The sequence below is a fragment of the Notolepis coatsorum genome (assembly GCF_963971535.1).
Source record: "Notolepis coatsorum genome assembly, chromosome: 4".
Classification (NCBI taxonomy): Eukaryota; Metazoa; Chordata; class Actinopteri; order Aulopiformes; family Paralepididae; genus Notolepis; species Notolepis coatsorum.
In genome coordinates, this window is record NC_140168.1 from 133,293,931 (window position 1) to 133,314,578 (window position 20,648).

The following is a 20,648-nucleotide window of genomic DNA, read 5'->3' on the forward strand; positions in this document are numbered from 1 at the left end:
CTTGCGACTAAAGGCCTAGGGAGCCTTAAAGTCAAAGGCCTAGGGAGCCTTGAAGTCACTTGAACTAAAGGGTAACGTAATGTTTACTTAAAGTCAAAACCTAAGTAGAAAACTCTACTTGCGACTAACATGTATGGCAGTGAATGCTGGACCTTGAAGCCCACCCTGCAGAAATCCTTGGATGGGTGCTACACCAGAATGATGCGTGTGGTGCTCAACATCAACAGGGATGAGCATGTCACTAATGCAAACTTGTATGGGGGGGTGCTAAAGGTGAGCGATAAAGTGGCAGTCAGGAGAATGAGGCTGGCAGGTCACTGCCAGAGACACCATGAGATGCCAACCAGCAAACTTGTGCTGTGGGAACCAACACACGGGCATCGATCACGAGGACGTCCCACGTTAACCTACGTGGGCGTACTCAGGAGAAATGTGGGAACAGAAACCACCGGCGAGCTAGCCAGATGCATGGAGGATCGGGATGACTGGAAGCACCGATGGAGGGCCCGTCCGAGGACGACCTAGATAACAGGCCTAGGGAGCCTTAAAGTCAAAGGCCTAGGGAGCCTTGAAGTAACTTGAACTAAAGGGTAACGTAATGTTTACTTAAAGTCAAAACCTAAGTAGAAAACACTACTTGCGACTAACAGGCCTAGGGAGCCTTAAAGTCAAAGGCCTAGGGAGCCTTAAAGTCACTTGAACTAAAGGGTAACGTAATGTTTACTTAAAGTCAAAACCTAAGTAGAAAACACTACTTGCGACTAACAGGCCTAGGGAGCCTTAAAGTCAAAGGCCTAGGGAGCCTTGAAGTCACTTGAACTAAAGGGTAATGTAATGTTTACTTAAAGTAAAAACCTAAGTAGAAAACTCTACTTGCGACTAACAGGCCTAGGGAGCCTTAAAGTCAAAGGCCTAGGGAGCCTTAAAGTCACTTGAACTAAAGGGTAACGTAATGTTTACTTAAAGTCAAAACCTAAGTAGAAAACACTACTTGCGACTAACAGGCCTAGGGAGCGTTAAAGTCAAAGGCCTAGGGAGCCTTAAAGTCACTTGAACTAAAGGGTAACGTAATGTTTATGTGATGCCCACTAGAAGTGGTATCACGTTAATATCTTTAGATTATGTGTCAAAACAGTGTGAACATATTGGTACAGGATTACCTCCATCAGAAACAAGGTAGAACAGTCATTTATATGTAATGGGAGACATTAACATAATCTGGTCAATAGGTGGCAGTATAGGACTGGTGTTTAGTGGCTTCGCCTTCCAGGGAACCGTACTGTGTGCTTAGGGACGCACGAGGCGATCTCAGCCTCACAACCGGGAGGACCCAGAGTCAGTAACATCGTGTCTGCACCTTCCTTTGTCAAATGATTAACTACAACCTGTTTCATAGGTGGGTAATATACTACAAAACACACATAAAGGTTAACAAGGATACATGCAATGTCGAGGGTTCAAATGAAGTAACTATTGTCGATGTTTGAGTCAAGTTTAAGAAGTTTAAGACGACAAGTAACGTGGTTGAGAAGCAGACCGTCTATTGATGGCGCCACGTTTCGTTGGTACATTTAAATAGAGTGTTGGAACACAATTGTCCATTTAAGCACTAACGTGTCGAAGTTAAGTATCTCCAAGGGGATTATAAAGGTTTATGTTTTGAAATACATACTGTTTTGGGTTGAATTGCTGTGTAGTAAATGTGTATATTGTGTACAAGACGGTTAGAGGGAAATTACTTTAGCTTACACTACCTGGGAGGTGGCTAAACACCGGAGCGGTACCACATGCTCTCTCTCTCTCTCTCTCTCTCTCTCTCTCTCTCTCTCTCTCTCTCTCTCTCTCTCTCTCTCTCTCTCTCTCTCTCTCTCTCTCTCTCTCTCTCTCTCTCTATTGCGCCCTCCGTTAAATGTAAATATAAATCTATTCCCTTGAGTTATACCATGGTCACGGTTTAGCAAATTCCTAGTAGGGTTGAGAACGGCCCGATACATATATATATATAAATGCACTTGCATTGCACATTTGAGTTTCAATAGAACTTGAGACCGGAACACAACTATGGGTAACACTGAGGTGTGGAGGTATTTCTGTATACTAGAGAATAGTGGATATGACTGATGATAAATGACTGATGATAAAGGTAACACTTATTGGTGATTTAAGGAATTGTTTGACAGACAATGAGAATGACAGTGTTGGTTAAAAGACATACGATGGTCCCTTCCAACATGCCTAGACATGTCTAGACAGAGGTTAACAGGATAATGTTTCTCTTCTCACGTGCTTATATTTAAGACGCCAAATATGTATAAAGACATAAGTAATCACAATGTACAGTATATAATACTGGATAACTACATTTAAAAGGAAAATGCTATTGAAGTGAACCAGGGTATCCTAAAAGGGTAGAATGTGTGTTGCAATGATGAATATGCTTTTGAATTAATAACAAGAATGGGATTATAATTGAATGTATTAAAGTAATGTAACTAATTGAACTGAATGATGATACAATGATGATACAATGATGATACAATGATGATACAATGATTGATTGATTATTCTGTGGAATAAATAAACGTTGTTGAAAGACAACCGGGAGGACCCAGAGTCAGTAACATCGTGTCTGCACCTTCCTTTGTCAAATGATTAACTACAACCTGTTTCATAGGTTAAACATATATCTGCTATCAGGTGCCATATCCTGGTACCTGTAACATTTACTTAAAGTCAAAACCTAAGTAGAAAACTCTACTTGCGACTAACAGGCCTAGGGAGCCTTAAAGTCAAAGGCCTAGGGAGCCTTAAAGTCACTTGAACTTGAAGTAACATAATGCTTACTTAGAGTCAAAACTTAAGTAGAAAACTACTTGCGACTAACAGGCCTAGGGAGCCTTAAAGTCAAAGGCCTAGGGAGCCTTAAAGTCACTTGAACTTGAAGTAACATAATGTTTACTTAAAGTCAAAACTTGAGTAGAAAGCTTTACTCGCGACTCGAGGCCTAAGGAGCCTTAAAGTCAAAACTTGGCAACCAGCACTCGAAGGACGGATTGGGAGCACACACTAGAGTAAAAAGCTCTACTCATGACCCACAGCCTATTCTGCAAAGAGAGGAGACCTCACTGTTGTAGTGCTCACGTCAGAACACAAGGAGAGACCTTCTCAACAAGGAGAGACCAGTACACAAGGAAACACTGTTCTCACGAGAGAATCAGGACAGACTGCTAGTTCGTATGAAAGAACTACTGCAAAGAAAGGACATCTTTGCTGGCAATGGTGCTGAGGACATGCCCTACCGACTAGCCATAATCAGCACGTCAGTACACAAGGAGATCGACAGTACAGTTCGAACCTGAAGGGTCAGAACCGGCCCTATCTCAGGCCGGGAGCATTCTTAGACGGGGGGCTGTCCCCCGGAGTCGGTGGACGACGCAGCAAGTAGCGAACGGGAGTATACTGATCCAGATCAGGACTCAGAAATGGAGGAAGACCGGGATAGGTCAAGCTCCAGAGCATCCTCAAGGTCCTCATCTAGGTCAAGATCTAGGGAGAGAGTTCAGTACCCAATGGGCGAACCTCCTAGACCTCGGAACGAGAGAGCTAAACCGGCCAAACTGAGAACTATCAGCAAGGGGCCTCCTCTGAAAGGCACCACCTTTCAGTCACTCTCGGCCTCGACCTGGAGCTCAGGATTGGAGGACGTATCCGACGAAGGTGAAGGAGAATTGGCAGGCAATGAAACAGGGGATATTATGCCCGCATATCCTGTGACATGGAGACAGGGAGACATCGGCCTGGACCCAAGTTACAAGGCGACGAGAGCCCAGAATGGGCCTGAAAGATAGAAAAGAAATGAGTCCTCTGTGGACTGTATCTGTGATGTCCTGCGTGGCCTACGGACAGGGTAACACGACCAGGCCAATCACGCTTCAATAGAGGACTGCTGCTACAATTCTCGGGGACCCGTGGGGTCGCCCGAGAAGTGACAATTCGACCTACCTCAAACTACGACAGAGATCCAAGAGGTCAGAGGGGGTGACCATGGAACTATGACATTGTGTTCTTCAGACGGCAACAACTGGGTGCATTGGCCGGGAACAACAGATGCAAGTCTTCCCGCCAGCTACCAAGCGACGACGTGGCCCCTATCCTGTCGGGCCGTCCAGCCAGGGAACCAGGGAACCAAGATGACAGAGGGGGTGTTGAGAGTCACAGCCATCGTGACCCCGCAATTGCCATCTCGTCCCCCCTACAGACGCTATTAGGACAGTGGAAAGTGACCGACCAGGATGACAGAGGGGGTGTTGAAGTCCCACAAACAACTAGTGACACTTTTTATATTGACATCCTGGTACCTCTCTGCCTTATGTCACTTGTATGATGTGGTATATTGAGCATTTAACATGTATATATAGAGGATTAAATATAAGTATGTATTATAAGCTTGATAACAGGACAAGTAGGCCTCTGATCTAAGCACCAAATGCGCACTGAAAGTCAGTGATTTATGAAGAATGTCTTTTGTATTCTTTCTCCCTACTTGTGTAAAACTGTCAGAACTATAACTATAGACTATAAAACTGTAACTTGTGTAAACTACCATATCTTGTGTAGCCCTGGAGAATGGATAGAGAAGGGGCCTCTTCTTACTGTGATGCCAGGAATGTGGCCACAGTGTGCTGACCTTGACGGTGAATCGCTTCTGCATGGTTTTAACCCTTGCAGTTCTGGGGCAGAGAGCCATTATACATTTTAAAACTACATGTATGATGTGTGAACATATCAACCAGTGTTTAAGTATATGAGTATTGTATTGTACATGTATATATATGCTATATCAATCTTTCTGTAAAATTTAGATCATTACAAACATGCATAAACATGACAAGTGATGTATTAGGGTTTTTCCCAACACAAAGTAATCTGTTACTTTTCCAGTTACTGTAACGACTAGAAAGGGAGGAGGATTCATCCTTACTGAATTGTGTGTTGATTGGCTGGTAGAATGACATAAATATTTTTAGACCAATAATATGATGCAGACTTGGGTATATAAGGTTTTGCCCGCTCGCTCGGAGTTAGATATTTTTATAGCAACCAAGAGAGTTTTTTCTTTGTCTGCTTGAGAAAGATGTTTTGTTTTATACTTATTATTCCTGGATTGGACTTCTCCAATACAGTCTCTTTGTAAACTAACTTTTTCTAATTAAACCAACTTTGTTAAAATACTTTTACCAATTCGTGGACTGCTTTCATTGTGCTGCTCTATCACAATGTTTCAAGACGCTGGCCGCGCCCTGCGTTCATCTGAGGTAACACGGTATACTTATATTCTGGAAGCCATACAGATTAGGTAAATTGCTGGTTACTGCTTTTAGCTAAAGTTATATAAATGATGTAATATATATATATATATATATCACACATTTTTGCTTGCAAGCGCCAGTATCTCTAGATGCGACGGGCCTATTGGATTTGTGGGAATTTGAGAGTCTGGCCACTGCAGGGCCGGACGATCAGGCCACGGATTTATGGGTCTATCAAACTGATCGGAGGTTCTGGGGCTTGCAAATGATTATTAATATTATTACGCTAATATTACACTATTGTTAGTAGTACTACTTATTAAAAGAGTAGTAATATCATCAGGCTTACAAATGATTAGCATTATAGGCTTTTCCTATAATGATGATGATCATGATGATAATGATGATATATAATTATTATTATAGGAAAGGAGTTTTCCGAGCAAACATTCGGTTTATTACAAACAAAGAAGAGGTTAACAACTCTTCTACGCTTATATATTTCATATGAACTGGATATAACTAACTAGTGACTATGAAGTAAGCGTGATTAGGATTAGTAATTGACTCGAGAACTTGGCGAGTTTAGCACCTCGCCGGGGGATATCGAGCGGCCACAGGGTTCTATCTCTAATAGGAGTTGAGATAGATAGAGACACCTGTAGCTCTTATCAGTGTGAAACACCATTTAACCAGCATGTAAACAAGACCGTTAGCCAATAGAGAACAACACAGAAAACAACAACAACAACAACAACAACAACAACAACAACAACAACAACAACATAAAGCCTTGTGGGTAGTCTATTTCTGTCTGTTTCTCTCTCTCTCTCTCCCTCCCCCCTCTCTCTCTTCTCTCTCTCCTCTCTCTCTGTCTCTCTCCTCTCTCTGTCTCTCTCTCCTCTCTCTCTGTGTCTCTCTCCTCTCTCTCTCCTCTATCTCTCTCCTCTCTCTCTGTGTGTCTCTCTCTCCTCTCTCTCTCCCCTCTCTCCTCTCTCTCTCTCTCTGCAGGACATTAAGGGTCATCATCGAGCTGAACAGGGCCAGTGACCGGCACCCCATCACCAGACCAGAAAGGTCAGCAGCCGGAGGGTTTATTGGGTTGCCGTTTGGAAATGTCCCGTGACCCTGAAGGCACCAGACCGTTTGCAGCAGATCACTTCAGACAGATGAAGCCATCAGGTGCTATTTGTAGAAGCATAACATTTACTTTAGACCCCGGAGAGGTCAGGGGTCACAGGTGGAAGAGCCACTGTGTGGGTTATAAACGACTATAGAGGAACACTTGGTGAAACCAAACAAAACACTGCTTTATTGTGAGACTGATGCCTGTGATCAGAGTAATTTCAAACCGGAAAGATTATCCTTCTAATGCTACAATAACGCTGTATATACTGCCCCCTCTGAGAACTCTTTTAAAAAACAACTAAAAACACATTTGTTCAGGCAGGCTTTTGATCACACATAGGCGCCTTTTTCTTGTCCTCACTGTTCTATAGTGTTGTTTTAATTAGTGACTCATGATTTTATCCAAATTCTTTTATTCTACTTTTTCTATCTGGTTTCACTGTTTTTAACTGCTGTTTGTCTATTGTCATTTATTTCTGATTTTGTTTTTATTGTGTTTTTATATTAACCTGTAGTGTAAAGCACCCTGTGCATTCGTGCTGTGAAGGGTGCTATATAAATAAAGGTCATTCATTCATTCATTCATTCATTCATTCATTCATTCATATATATATTTATTCTTATCGTATATATATATGGATATCCACGTCTGTCTGTACATACATGCACATACTGTAATCCTTTTACATATCTGTAGATACTATATCTATAATCTGTACATATCCTTACTACTATAGTGTCTTTATACCTGTATCACTGTACATATTAATACTACAACTCTGTACATACATCTGATTAGCACTACACTCAATAGTATTCATTTGCATATTGTATACCCAGTTTAATCACCTGTACATTGTATATTACCGTCGCACTTTACTGTTACATTTGCACTGTGGTCGGATGCCAAACCTCTTTTCGTTGTACTGTACTTGTGCTGCATGACAATACATTTGAATCTAATCTAATGTAATCTAATCTAATTGCATTGAATGACACCATAATATTACTAAACTATTGTAGCCAATCTGCTATAGAAAAGGGTGCGTTCTGTTTATTTCATACTGCTTCACACAAAGAGACAGTCTGGGCTTTTATGCCTTCTGGTACGACATGAGGATGAATGTCTCCTACAGGACGTGTGTCGATATTCATCGTTTCACGTGGCAAGCAGCACAAAGACATGTTAAATGAATATCAGAATTGTGTCGTTTGTGCCTTTCATTGTACATCCAAGTCCATCCATAATGTACAGCTAATGATGTATAGCTGAGCACAGATCAAGAAAATCTATAATATATAACGTATATTATTATGTTCATAATAACTTGAACATAATAATCTAATAACCCTTATTTAACCAAACCAGTTGACTAAGAACACTCTAATTTACAGCAAAGAGCAGGAGTTGGAGGGGAGGAAGGGAACACATGAGACTGAGGTAGTAGAGACTAGTTTATCTTTTGTTTTTATTTGATTTATTTAATAGTTAGTAATAGTTATGTAAGAACAGAGGGAGGGTGGACATTTGAACCAGACTACATCTGAACCAGACTACAAACTTAGTCTAAAGTAAACCACTATTATATTCAGTGTTCACTCTGTAAAATAGGACAAATGTGATTTCCTGTCTCTCACGCCGCTTGTGTTGGCTGGAAAATGTACTCGCCGTCCTTTGAATAATTGAAGGAATTTTGCCTTTATTTAGCTTTGAGGTGATTTGAAAGACCAACTATGAACTGCCAAATGGCTGAAGAACAATTTTCCCCATCTGAATAATTGAACAGAATGGAGTTGTGCAAATTTTTCGTCTGACAAGCAGCAGATTGGCAAAGCAAACCAGAAGAGGGCTAATTTTCCAGTCAATATTATTTATTCAACAGATATAATTTTCTCTGCAGCGCAGAAGGCGGTTTCCCTCCGGTTCCTAACGAAGATCAACAGAACCAGCAGGTGTCTACTCCAGTGGTTTGGTTTCTCACACCGCTCCTACTGTACACACATGTTTACTAATTAAACCATGACTATTACACCGCGCACAACGTCCTTAACCAGGATGTATCAGTATGTACAAAGGTAAAACTTTTTTTTTATTGGATATCTTATCTGAATTCCCTGTTTATTGTTTTGGCAACAATTTGGGATCACTTGGGATCTATGGCATCGGGTAAGGTGCCATGTGGGTCATTCTTCACAACTGGATCTTCCAGCAGCAGCTTTGACATTAAACACTAGTTAAAAATAACATCATGAACAAATCAACTGTTCCGGGCCTGAAAGAACAACAATGTTTTAATTCCATGGGTTATCCAGGTTTTCCACTATGAGCATGATATGAATCCTACATTTACACGATAGCCCCACCTTGTTGCAACCCCACCTGATAAAAGTATAATTCAATACATATTGACATGTATAGTAGAAGTATGGGTTTGAAACTAGTTCCTAGTAGATAATCAAGTAACTATGGCTAACAGGATATTCCTTGAGGCAGTGGGGATGTGGGGAGAATATTGAAGTCTATGATGTTTTCTTGTTGCTGTGGCACACGGGGAGAGAGCAAACCAAGAGGAAGAACACTCAGTTCACTGAGAGATGACTGTGAGTAACTTGTATCATGCTGCACTCTTACTCTCATACACCTACGCAGATCCAGGCAGACACTCACCAGTACATATTACTCACAGACATCTGACGGACCGCAATGGAAATAAGCTGGAAGCTTTCTTGCGTTTTTAATATCCTTTTGATAATGGTGGGCCTCTATATGTGTAACGGATGGTATCGTGAAGCGCAGTCAAGAAGGGCTGGGGTGAGTAGCGGTGCCGGGATGGTATCGTGAAGCGCAGTCACGAAGGGCTGGGGTGAGTAGCGGTGCCGGGATGGTATCGTGAAGCGCAGTCACGAAGGGCTGGGGTGAGTAGCGGTGCCAGGATGGTATCGTGAAGCACAGTCAAGAAGGGCTGGGGTGAGTAGCGGTGCCAGGATGGTATCGTGAAGCGCAGTCAAGAAGAGCTGGGGTGAGTAGCGGTGCCAGGATGGTATCGTGAAGCGCAGTCAAGAAGGGCTGGGGTGAGTAGCGGTGCCAGGATGGTATCGTGAAGCACAGTCACGAAGGGCTGGGGTGAGTAGCGGTGCCAGGATGGTATCGTGAAGCACAGTCAAGAAGGGCTGGGGTGAGTAGCGGTGCCAGGATGGTATCGTGAAGCGCAGTCACGAAGGGCTGGGGTGAGTAGCGGTGCCAGGATGGTATCGTGAAGCGCAGTCAAGAAGGGCTGGGGTGAGTAGCGGTGCCAGGATGGTATCGTGAAGCGCAGTCAAGAAGGGCTGGGGTGAGTAGCGGTGCCAAGATGGTATCGTGAAGCACAGTCAAGAAGGGCTGGGGTGAGTAGCGGTGCCAGGATGGTATCGTGAAGCACAGTCAAGAAGGGCTGGGGTGAGTAGCGGTGCCAGGATGGTATCGTGAAGCGCAGTCAAGAAGGGCTGGGGTGAGTAGCGGTGCCAGGATGGTATCGTGAAGCGCAGTCAAGAAGGGCTGGGGTGAGTAGCGGTGCCAGGATGGTATCGTGAAGCGCAGTCAAGAAGGGCTGGGGTGAGTAGCGGTGCCAGGATGGTATCGTGAAGCGCAGTCAAGAAGGGCTGGGGTGAGTAGCGGTGCCAAGATGGTATCGTGAAGCGCAGTCAAGAAGGGCTGGGGTGAGTAGCGGTGCCAGGATGGTATCGTGAAGCGCAGTCAAGAAGGGCTGGGGTGAGTAGCGGTGCCAGGATGGTATCGTGAAGCGCAGTCACGAAGGGCTGGGGTGAGTAGCGGTGCCAGGATGGTATCGTGAAGCACAGTCAAGAAGGGCTGGGGTGAGTAGCGGTGCCAGGATGGTATCGTGAAGCGCAGTCAAGTAGGGCTGGGGTGAGTAGCGGTGCCAGGATGGTATCGTGAAGCGCAGTCAAGAAGGGCTGGGGTGAGTAGCGGTGCCAGGATGGTATCGTGAAGCGCAGTCAAGAAGGGCTGGGGTGAGTAGCGGTGCCAAGATGGTATCGTGAAGCGCAGTCAAGAAGGGCTGGGGTGAGTAGCAGTGCTATGGGTTAAACTCACTCTCACATCCTCAAAAGACACATAGACACGGTACAAAGAAGTGAATTCACCTCTTGGTATAGCGGTCTGTGTTGCTGCCCGCGGTGTGGCAGACCCGTGTTCGAATCTCCCTCGTGACATCGAAGTTTGAGGTGGCGTTGTCACAACCGTTACATATGTATTTATTGTATATATGTTCATTATCAATAAAGATCTCTATCTATCTATCTATCTATCTATCTATCTATCTATCTATCTATCTATCTATCTATCTATCTATCTATCTATCTATAGATATAGATAGATAGATAGATAGGCGGCACGGTGGTGTAGTGGTTAACACTGTCGCCTCACAGCAAGAAGGTCCAGGGTTCGATTCCCGCTTGGGGACCAGGTTTCCATGATGCCAGGTACCCAGGTGGGGTATCTCCCAGGCCTTTCTGTGTGGAGTTTGCATGTTCTCCCCGTGCTCGCAAGGGTTTCCCCCCCGATAAGATAAACCCAATGGAAAAACATGCACAACAACAGATCGCTAACGCTGTGGCGTCCTTGACGAAGACGGACAGGAGCACTTGGATTGGTCCCCTGGCGCGGCTCACGTTGACGCCTGTCTGCTCCCGGCTGCCCTTGGGGGGGAAGGACGACGGGATGGGTTAATCGCAGAGACGAATCGCATCGGCGATTCTAAAGAGACAATGCATGTGTGTGTGCTAAAAAAACTAACCGCTGTGTGTACCACTAAAACATTGAGTGTCGTTGCATGCCGAATAAAGACCTCTGCAACAGGTCCTGCATTATTATCTATAATGAAACCAAAACACAACGCAGAGAGACAAACGACACGGACGGAGGCAATGAAGGCTGAAAACGAGCGTCTTCTAACACCAGTGAACCAGCGTGCACAGCCGTGAGTTAGAGAACCAGAGCCCTGGCACACCGATGGAGCGGAGCCGTGAGTTAGATAGCCGGGTTTACCGTCCAAATGTCTGCTGTGAAAAAAGGTCTATTGATTGTGGTCCCGCAGTGGAATAGAGTGATTGGAGCTCTGAGTTTTTTCAGTGTGGCACAATGGGAATTGAACCCCTAACTGCTGGCAGAGTTAGTACGGTACCAGGGGTTCCATTCCCCTTGTGCCACACGGAAAAATGTACGTTGTCATTCCACAGTAAATGTGTTCTGGAAACTACATAAGTCATAAGTCTTCTAGGTACCTGCCCCCCTTCTCATCATGATTACATTTATTATTTTAGTCATTACATCAATTATTCAGAATTCAACTCTTATATCTACATTCATATCTATATCAATATCTACATTCATATCTACATTACAATCCTTTATCACAGCAATGTTCCACACAGTGTCTTCTCGCTAGTAATTAAGTACCTATTTGTAGCTTTAAATGAAAACAAACAAGGAGTTTAATTGTAAGCCTGCTTTATATGGAACATACTGCGATTTCATTTGTACCACTGTACAACAAATGGCGTCTCTAACAGGCAAAACTTTACTGGCACATCAAAGCAGTGGCTGTTAGGCGTTATAAATAATATTACAAGAAGAAAATAATAATAGAGCCTTGGGAAAAAAAGGCAGGTACTGTCCTTGAACTCTTTTTCAAAAATCTGTACATACAGAGTTATCTTGAGATGCATATTTCAATAACAAACCACACAATCTAGGAATAGAAAGAGAGAAAAGTATTTACAGATACCAACTAAAAAATGTATTGTAATCCAGATACAAAGGTGGCTTAGGACATGACTGGTCTCTAGGTAGGACACACGGAGAGGACACCATGACAGCACTAGGTAGGACACACAGAGAGGACACCATGACAGCACTAGGTAGGACACACAGAGAGGACACCATGACAGCACTAGGTAGGACACACAGAGAGGACACCATGACAGCACTAGGTAGGACACATGGAGAGGACACCATGACAGCACTAGGTAGGACACACAGAGAGGACACCATGACAGCACTAGGTAGGACACATGGAGAGGACACCATGACAGCACTAGGTAGGAAACATGGAGAGGACACCATGACAGCACTAGGTAGGACACATGGAGAGGATAGGACACCATGACAGGGCTAGGTAGGACACACGGAGAGCACACCATGACAGCACTAGGTAGGACACACAGAGAAGACACCATGACTGGTCTCTAGGTAGGACACACGGAGAGGACACCATGACAGCACTAGGTAGGACACACAGAGGACACCATGACAGGGCTAGGTAGGACACACGGAGAGGACACCATGACAGGACTAGGTAGGACACACGGAGAGGACACCATGACATCACTAGGTAGGACACACGGAGAGGACAGGACACCATGACAGGACTAGGTAGGACACGCGGAGAGGACACCATGACAGCACTAGGTAGGACACACAGAGAGGACACCATGACAGGAGCTCTACAAATCACATATTAATAAGAATAATAATAATAATATCTTGGATTTATATAGTGCCTTTCAGGAGACCCAAGGCGCTTAACAGTGGGGGGGGGGGGGGGGGGGGGGGCAGGGGAACAACATAACAACAAATAAAAGAAAAGAGGGAAATCAGGCAGAGTCATTAATACATTTGGTGAAGAGGTGGGTTTTGAGTTGGGAATTGAAGGAGTCCAGGGATGTAGCGTTGCGGATGTTTGGAGGGAGTGAGTTCCAGAGGGTGGGTGCGGCAACAGAGAAGGCTCTGGGACCGACAGGTTGGTGGTGGGGATGGAGAGGAGACCGGAGTCAGAGGACCACAGCCTCCGGGGCGGGATGTAGGGATGGAGGAGGTCAGCTAGGTACCAGGGGGTGAAGGGATGTAGGGATGGAGGAGGTCAGCTAGGTACCGGGGGCCAGGGAGTGAAGGGATGTAGGGATGGAGGAGGTCAGCTAGGTACCGGGGGGGCAAGGGAGTGAAGGGATGTAGGGATGGAGGAGGTCAGCTAGGTACCGGGGGGTGAAGGGATGTAGGGATGGAGGAGGTCAGCTAGGTACCGGGGGGCCAGGGGGTGAAGGGATGTAGGGATGGAGGAGGTCAGCTAGGTACCGGGGGCAGGGAGTGAAGGGATGTAGGGATGGAGGAGGTCAGCTAGGTACTGGGGGGCCAGGGAGTGAAGGGATGTAGGGATGGAGGAGGTCAGCTAGGTACCGGGGGGTGAAGGGATGTAGGGATGGAGGAGGTCAGCTAGGTACCGGGGGGCAGGGAGTGAAGGGATGTAGGGATGGAGGAGGTCAGCTAGGTACTGGGGGGCCAGGGAGTGAAGGGATGTAGGGATGGAGGAGGTCAGCTAGGTACCGGGGGGCAAGGGAGTGAAGGGATGTAGGGATGGAGGAGGTCAGCTAGGTACCGGGGGGCAACGCAGTGAAAGGATGTAGGGATGGAGGAGGTCAGCTAGGTACCGGGGGGCAACGCAGTGAAAGGATGTAGGGATGGAGGAGGTCAGCTAGGTACCGGGGGGCAAGGGAGTGAAGGGATGTAGGGATGGAGGAGGTCAGCTATGTAGGTACCGGGGGGATCTCGAAATTGATGCAGACTTGACTTGAAGTGGTGGATGATAATATTGCATAATAATAATTTTTTTTTTTTACAATATCAGTGAAAACTCATAATGTGCACACATACAGAAGAGAGTCCTGGGGAAATGGGATTTCAGCCACTCAAGAGTTTGTGAACCAAAAAAAACAGGAATCCCCTCAATAAGCTATTCAAAAACATTTTGAATAATAAAAGAAGTGTCTCAGATAAAAATGTCTGGGATATACTGTTTATATATTTCTTCATCAGCTCTCTGAAAGTGGCGGCAATCAGCATGTGCTGTGCTTTGAATTATTCACAAGTTTTTATTTTTCTTTACAGCAAATCTGTCCCACAGTCGCGCTGTTGCTGATGTTGGTCGATGAGGCGGAGCAACCATGTGACCAGGCTGGGTCTGGGAGCTCTGGGGGGTCTGGGAGCTCTGTGACTCCCCTCCTCCTCTTCCTCCCCTCCTCCTCCTCCTCCTCCTCCTCCTCCTCCTCCTCCTCCTCCTCCTCCTCCTCCTCCTCCCCTCCTCCTCCTCCGCTCCATCACTGTTGTACTCCCCTCCTCCTCCTCCTCCTCCCCTCCTCCTCCTCCTCCGCTCCATCACTGTGGTACTCCCCTCCCCTCCCCTCCTCCTCCTCCTCTGCTCCATCACTGTGGTACTCCCCCCCTCCTCCTCCTCCCCTCCTCCTCTCCTTCTCCTCTCCTCCATCACTGTGGTACTCCCCTCCTCCTCCTCATCACTGTGGTACTCCCCTCCTCCTCCTCCTCCTCCTCCTCCTCCTCCTCCTCCTATCCTCCATCACTGTGGTACTCCCCTCCTCCTCTTCCTCCTCCTCCTCCTCCTCCTCATCACTGTGGTACTCCCCTCCTCCTCCTCATCACTGTGGTACTCCCCTCCTCCTCCTCCTCATCACTGTGGTACTCCCCTCCTCCTCCTCCTCATCACAGTGGGACCCCCCTCCTCCTCCTCTGCTCCAGGGTGTGAAGCCCCTCCTCGCGGCCCAGGGCGTGCTGTGTTCCCACTTTATGAGCCGTTTCTGTGGCAGTGATGTCAATCTGGACGTACTTAGTGGAGCCCCTCCCTGTTGAGAAACAACCAAGGCAGCCATTAACACATTGGACGCCAGAGGGCGCTATGGTCATTGGGCCGTTGTGTGCCAGTGCTTTGTTCAATGAGGAGAATGCCGTGTTTGCAGTGCTTAAACTATATTAAATATTATAGCTATGGATCTAATAACGTTGTCGATTGTCAGTGAGTTTCTTCCAGTCAACATGCAAAAAACTGATTTTTTTTCATCTGTACATTTCCGTTTTGTGAATATGAGTATAGTTTGGGTGATTCTGAGTAATCCCAGGAAAAGACGCGAAAATAGCCCTTTAGTGAAATCCACTTATCACATTAACCTGATTCTGATTAACCTGATTCTGATTACCTGATTCTGATTACCTTATTCTGATTACCTGACTCTGATTACCTTATTCTGATTACCTGACTCTGATTACCTTATTCTGATTACCTGACTCTGATGAACCTGATTCTGATTAACCTGATTCTGATTAACCTGATTCTGATTAACCTGATTCTGATGAACCTGACTCTGATTAACCTGATTCTGATTAACCTGATTGCTAAGATGTTCTACCAGATGGTACAGTGTGATCTGGTACAGGAAATAAATACTGATACCACACCCTCATTGCCGATACCGATTCAGAGTCCCAGACTCAGCCGATACCAAGTATCGCTCTGATCCATTACTTTTAATGAACAGTATAGACGTGGGGTCAAAAACACAACAACAAAAAGTCGCTAACCTCTTTTAGGCTGATAGTGGCCCTATGTCTGATACCAGTATCACGCACCCACTACTAGGGCTGTCACTTTAACCACAAATATAATTCGATATTCGTTGCAGAATTGTAGACAAGTTCGAATTCGAATTTCAGTGTAAAAAATGTATTTATATTTATATAGGCCTATATACAAAAAATTATTTAAAACCTAAAAAAAAGTCTAAGCTATTTTCAACGTTTTGGCAACTTTCTTTTTTGCCATGGTATGCTTGGTTATTATTGTATTGTTTGTTTTGAAAAAAGGAAAATAAAATAAATTCGATTTTGAGGAGATGAGGAGAATGCCGTGTTTGCAGTGCTTAAACTATATTAAATATTATAGCTATGGATCTAATAACGTTGTCGATTGTCAGTGAGTTTCTTCCAGTCAACATGCAAAAAACTGATTTTTTTTCATCTGTACATTTCCGTTTTGTGAATATGAGTATAGTTTGGGTGATTCTGAGTAATCCCAGGAAAAGACGCGAAAATAGCCCTTTAGTGAAATCCACTTATCACGTTGTCATTTTTCGCCTGATCAACGCTAGATTCAACGCTAGATTATCGGTATTATCTTTCCTCATGCAAGCATGAAATGTGGTTTAGAGCGGGGCGCCCATCCGTGCCGTGATGTGACCCAACGTGAAACAGCACACACACATTCCACACAGACAGGCTTCGATCACGGGATAAAAATATCGGAGCAACGCAAAATTGGTAATATATAGTCCTTACCTTGTCTCTGATGTAATGCAAAAAAAATAATCCAATTATCTGATCGCCATTCCAAGTACTGGTCGCGGTAGTCCGTCCCACGTTATCCGGCATTGCATATGAAGGAGGGGGGGGGGGGGGGGGGGGCAGCCTAGGTGATGTGCCGGAGTATTTAAACGTGTCTGTTTACCTTCCTGTGACATGTCTGTCTCACTTCCTGTCACATGTCTGTCTGTTTACCTTCCTGTCACATGTCTGTTCACCTTCCTGTCACATGTTTGTCTCACTTCCTGTCACATGTCTGTTTACCTTCCTGTCACATGTCTGTTTACCTTCCTGTCACGTGTCTGTTTACCTTCCTGTCACGTGTCTGTTTACCTTCCTGTCACATGTCTGTTTACAACCTTCCTGTCACATGTCTGTTTACCTTCCTGTCACATGTCTGTTTACCTTCCTGTCACATGTCTGTTTACCTTCCTGTCACGTGTCTGTTTACCTTCCTGTCACATGTCTGTTTACCTTCCTGTCACATGTCTGTTTACCTTCCTGTCACATGTCTGTTTACCTTCCTGTCACATGTCTTTACCTTCCTGTCACATGTCTGTCTACCTTCCTGTCACATGTCTGTCTACCTTCCTGTCACATGTCTGTCTGTTTACCTTCCTGTCACGTGTCTGTCTCACTTCCTGTCACATGTCTGTTCACCTTCCTGTCACATGTCTGTTTACCTTCCTGTCACATGTCTGTCTCACTTCCTGTCACATGTCTGTTCACCTTCCTGTCACATGTCTGTCTACCTTCCTGTCACATGTCTGTCTCACTTCCTGTCACATGTCTGTTTACCTTCCTGTCACATGTCTGTTTACCTTCCTGTCACATGTCTGTTTACCTTCCTGTCACATGTCTGTTTAGCTTCCTCTCACATGTCTTTACCTTCCTGTCACATGTCTGTTTACCTTCCTGTCACATGTCTGTCTCACTTCCTGTCACATGTCTGTTCACCTTCCTGTCACATGTCTGTCTCACTTCCTGTCACATGTCTGTTCACCTTCCTGTCACATGTCTGTTTACCTTCCTGTCACATGTATGTTCACCTTCCTGTCACATGTCTGTTTACCTTCCTGTCACATGTCTGTTTACCTTCCTGTCACATGTCTGTTCACCTTCCTGTCACATGTCTGTTTACCTTCCTGTCACATGTATGTTCACCTTCCTGTCACATGTCTGTTTACCTTCCTGTCACATGTCTGTTTACCTTCCTGTCACATGTATGTTCACCTTCCTGTCACATGTCTGTTTACCTTCCTGTCACATGTATGTTCACCTTCCTGTCACATGTCAACATGTTAGGCGTCTAAAGTTCATCACAAACCTGATTCTGATTAACCTGATTCAATTACCTGATTCTGATTAACCTGATTCTGATTAACCTGATTCTGATTACCTTATTCTGATTACCTGATTCTGATTACCTGATTCTGATTACCTTATTCTGATGACCTGATTCTGATTAACCTGACTCTGATTACCTGATTCTGATTACCTTATTCTCATTACCTGATTCTGATTACCTTATTCTGATTACCTGACTCTGATTACCTTATTCTGATTACCTGACTCTGATTACCTTATTCTGATTACCTGACTCTGATTAACCTGATTCTGATTAACCTGATTCTGATTAACCTGATTCTGATTACCTGATTCTGATTACCTTATTCTGATTACCTGACTCTGATTACCTTATTCTGATTACCTGACTCTGATTACCTTATTCTGATTACCTGACTCTGATGAACCTGATTCTGATTAACCTGATTCTGATTAACCTGATTCTGATTAACCTGATTCTGATGAACCTGACTCTGATTAACCTGATTCTGATTAACCTGATTGCTAAGATGTTCTACCAGATGGTACAGTGTGATCTGGTACAGGAAATAAATACTGATACCACACCCTCATTGCCGATACCGATTCAGAGTCCCAGACTCAGCCGATACCAAGTATCGCTCTGATCCATTACTTTTAATGAACAGTATAGACGTGGGGTCAAAAACACAACAACAAAAAGTCGCTAACCTCTTTTAGGCTGATAGTGGCCCTATGTCTGATACCAGTATCACGCACCCACTACTAGGGCTGTCACTTTAACCACAAATATAATTCGATATTCGTTGCAGAATTGTAGACAAGTTCGAATTCGAATTTCAGTGTAAAAAATGTATTTATATTTATATAGGCCTATATACAAAAAATTATTTAAAACCTAAAAAAAAGTCTAAGCTATTTTCAACGTTTTGGCAACTTTCTTTTTTGCCATGGTATGCTTGGTTATTATTGTATTGTTTGTTTTGAAAAAAGGAAAATAAAATAAATTCGATTTTCTCCATTCAAGTTCGAATCTCGTGTTTTTATGTAAATTCGAAATTAAATTCGAAATTCTAAAACAATGTGACAGCCCTAATCCCTATATAACCTGTGCACACGGCTGCCCTGCGTCCTCACTCTGCGCGGCGGGGAGATGATGTGCGGCGCTCCCTCTGATGCCCGAGCCAACACCACACTCCTGGAGCTCCAGCTCCATGTAGTTCAGCTGCTTCTTGGACAGCGGGCTGACGGGGATGTTGACGTAGGTCACCCCGTCGCCCCCCCGGGGGGGCCTCTCGCACACCTCCGGCGGGAAGACAAACACCGGCCCTGACGGAGGAGGAGAAGAAACAGAAATCACTCGTTAAGTTGTGAGCGACGCACTGCTCTGTTGCTCTACAAAGTAATTTAGAACTGTACTTTGTAAAGAAACTCAAAGTGTTAACGTGATAACTTCTTGTTATAACATAAAGGTTTCACGTTATAATGTGATAACTTCTAGTTTTAACATAAAACGTTTCACGTTATAACGTGATAACTTAAAACAAGAAGTTATCATGTTATAACGTGAAACCTTTATGTTATAACGTGATAAGAAGTTATCACGTTATAATGTGAAACGTTTTATGTTAAAACAAGAAGTTATCACGTTATAACGTGAAACCTTTATGTTATAACAAGAAGTTATCACGTTATAACGTGAAACGTTTTATGTTAAAACAAGTAGTTATCACGTTATAACGTGAAACCTTTATGTTATAACGTGATACGGATTTTTTTTTTTTCTGGTGTGGCAGCAATACGCTTCCGTACCTTGCTACCTCTCCATCTTTTTTTATTTAATTTTTATGCTCGCTTATGCTTGTATTTTTTACTGTTGTGAAGCACTTTGAACTGCAATTTCTGCATGAAAAGTGCTATACAAATAAAGTTATTATTATTACTTGAAGAGCTAGAATATCTCTTTGTTCCGCTCTACTGTACGAAGGAACAGTTGCTTCACTCTGTAGTAATTACTGAAAAACAACTGAAGATTAAACAGAATATATTATAAACCAATGAAACGTTAGTAGTGGTGACGCTCGGCGTCACTCATGCACTGTCCTCGCACGTGCACGCGCACTGAATAAAAGACCACAATGTACCTTTATATCCCAATATTTGTCTGACCACACCCCTATCAGCTTACCCATATAAGCAGGGGTGGGGCCACCCCCTCGCCTCCTTCCCAAGCTTCCACCACAAGGCGAGATCAAGGGCTGCAGCGGCGTCGGACGCCGAGCGTCACCACTACTAACAGAACTTGGTTATAGTCATAACCTAACGTTCTGTATCGTAGTGGCTCTCGCTCGGCGTCACTCATGCACAAGGGAGGCCGAGCGAGAGCCATCGGCCGACAAATACACCCCGCTGAAGGCCCCCCACAACCATCAGATCAGGGAGGACCGAGCCCCCCCGACCCCCCCTAATGGAGGGCACCCCCCCTATTGGAGGTTCCCGGGAGGGCGACGGACCCGACCGTGCAAAGAGGCACTCAAGCAACTCAACGCACAGGGTGAGCAGACCGTGGCCTGACCCCACGACTACACACACGCACAACCCGCATGCCACCCGGGAACGAACGGAGGGAACAACCTCGTTACTGCCCCCAGAATCACGGGGTCAAGGGCAAACCCAACCCCGTGGCA

General features: G+C 44.7%; 1 protein-coding gene across 1 annotated transcript in view; it reads right to left on the minus strand.

Moving 5' to 3' along the window:
- Positions 1 to 20,648, minus strand: part of dok7a (docking protein 7a) — a gene marked incomplete at both ends in the record, with an annotated part of 260,565 nt that overhangs the window by 48,525 nt on the left and 191,392 nt on the right. The window contains 2 exons of the mRNA XM_084312113.1: positions 14,990 to 15,125; positions 19,099 to 19,290. Coding sequence (XP_084168239.1) covers positions 14,990 to 15,125; positions 19,099 to 19,290 — 328 coding nt within the window. The remainder of the gene's footprint in view (positions 1 to 14,989; positions 15,126 to 19,098; positions 19,291 to 20,648) is intronic.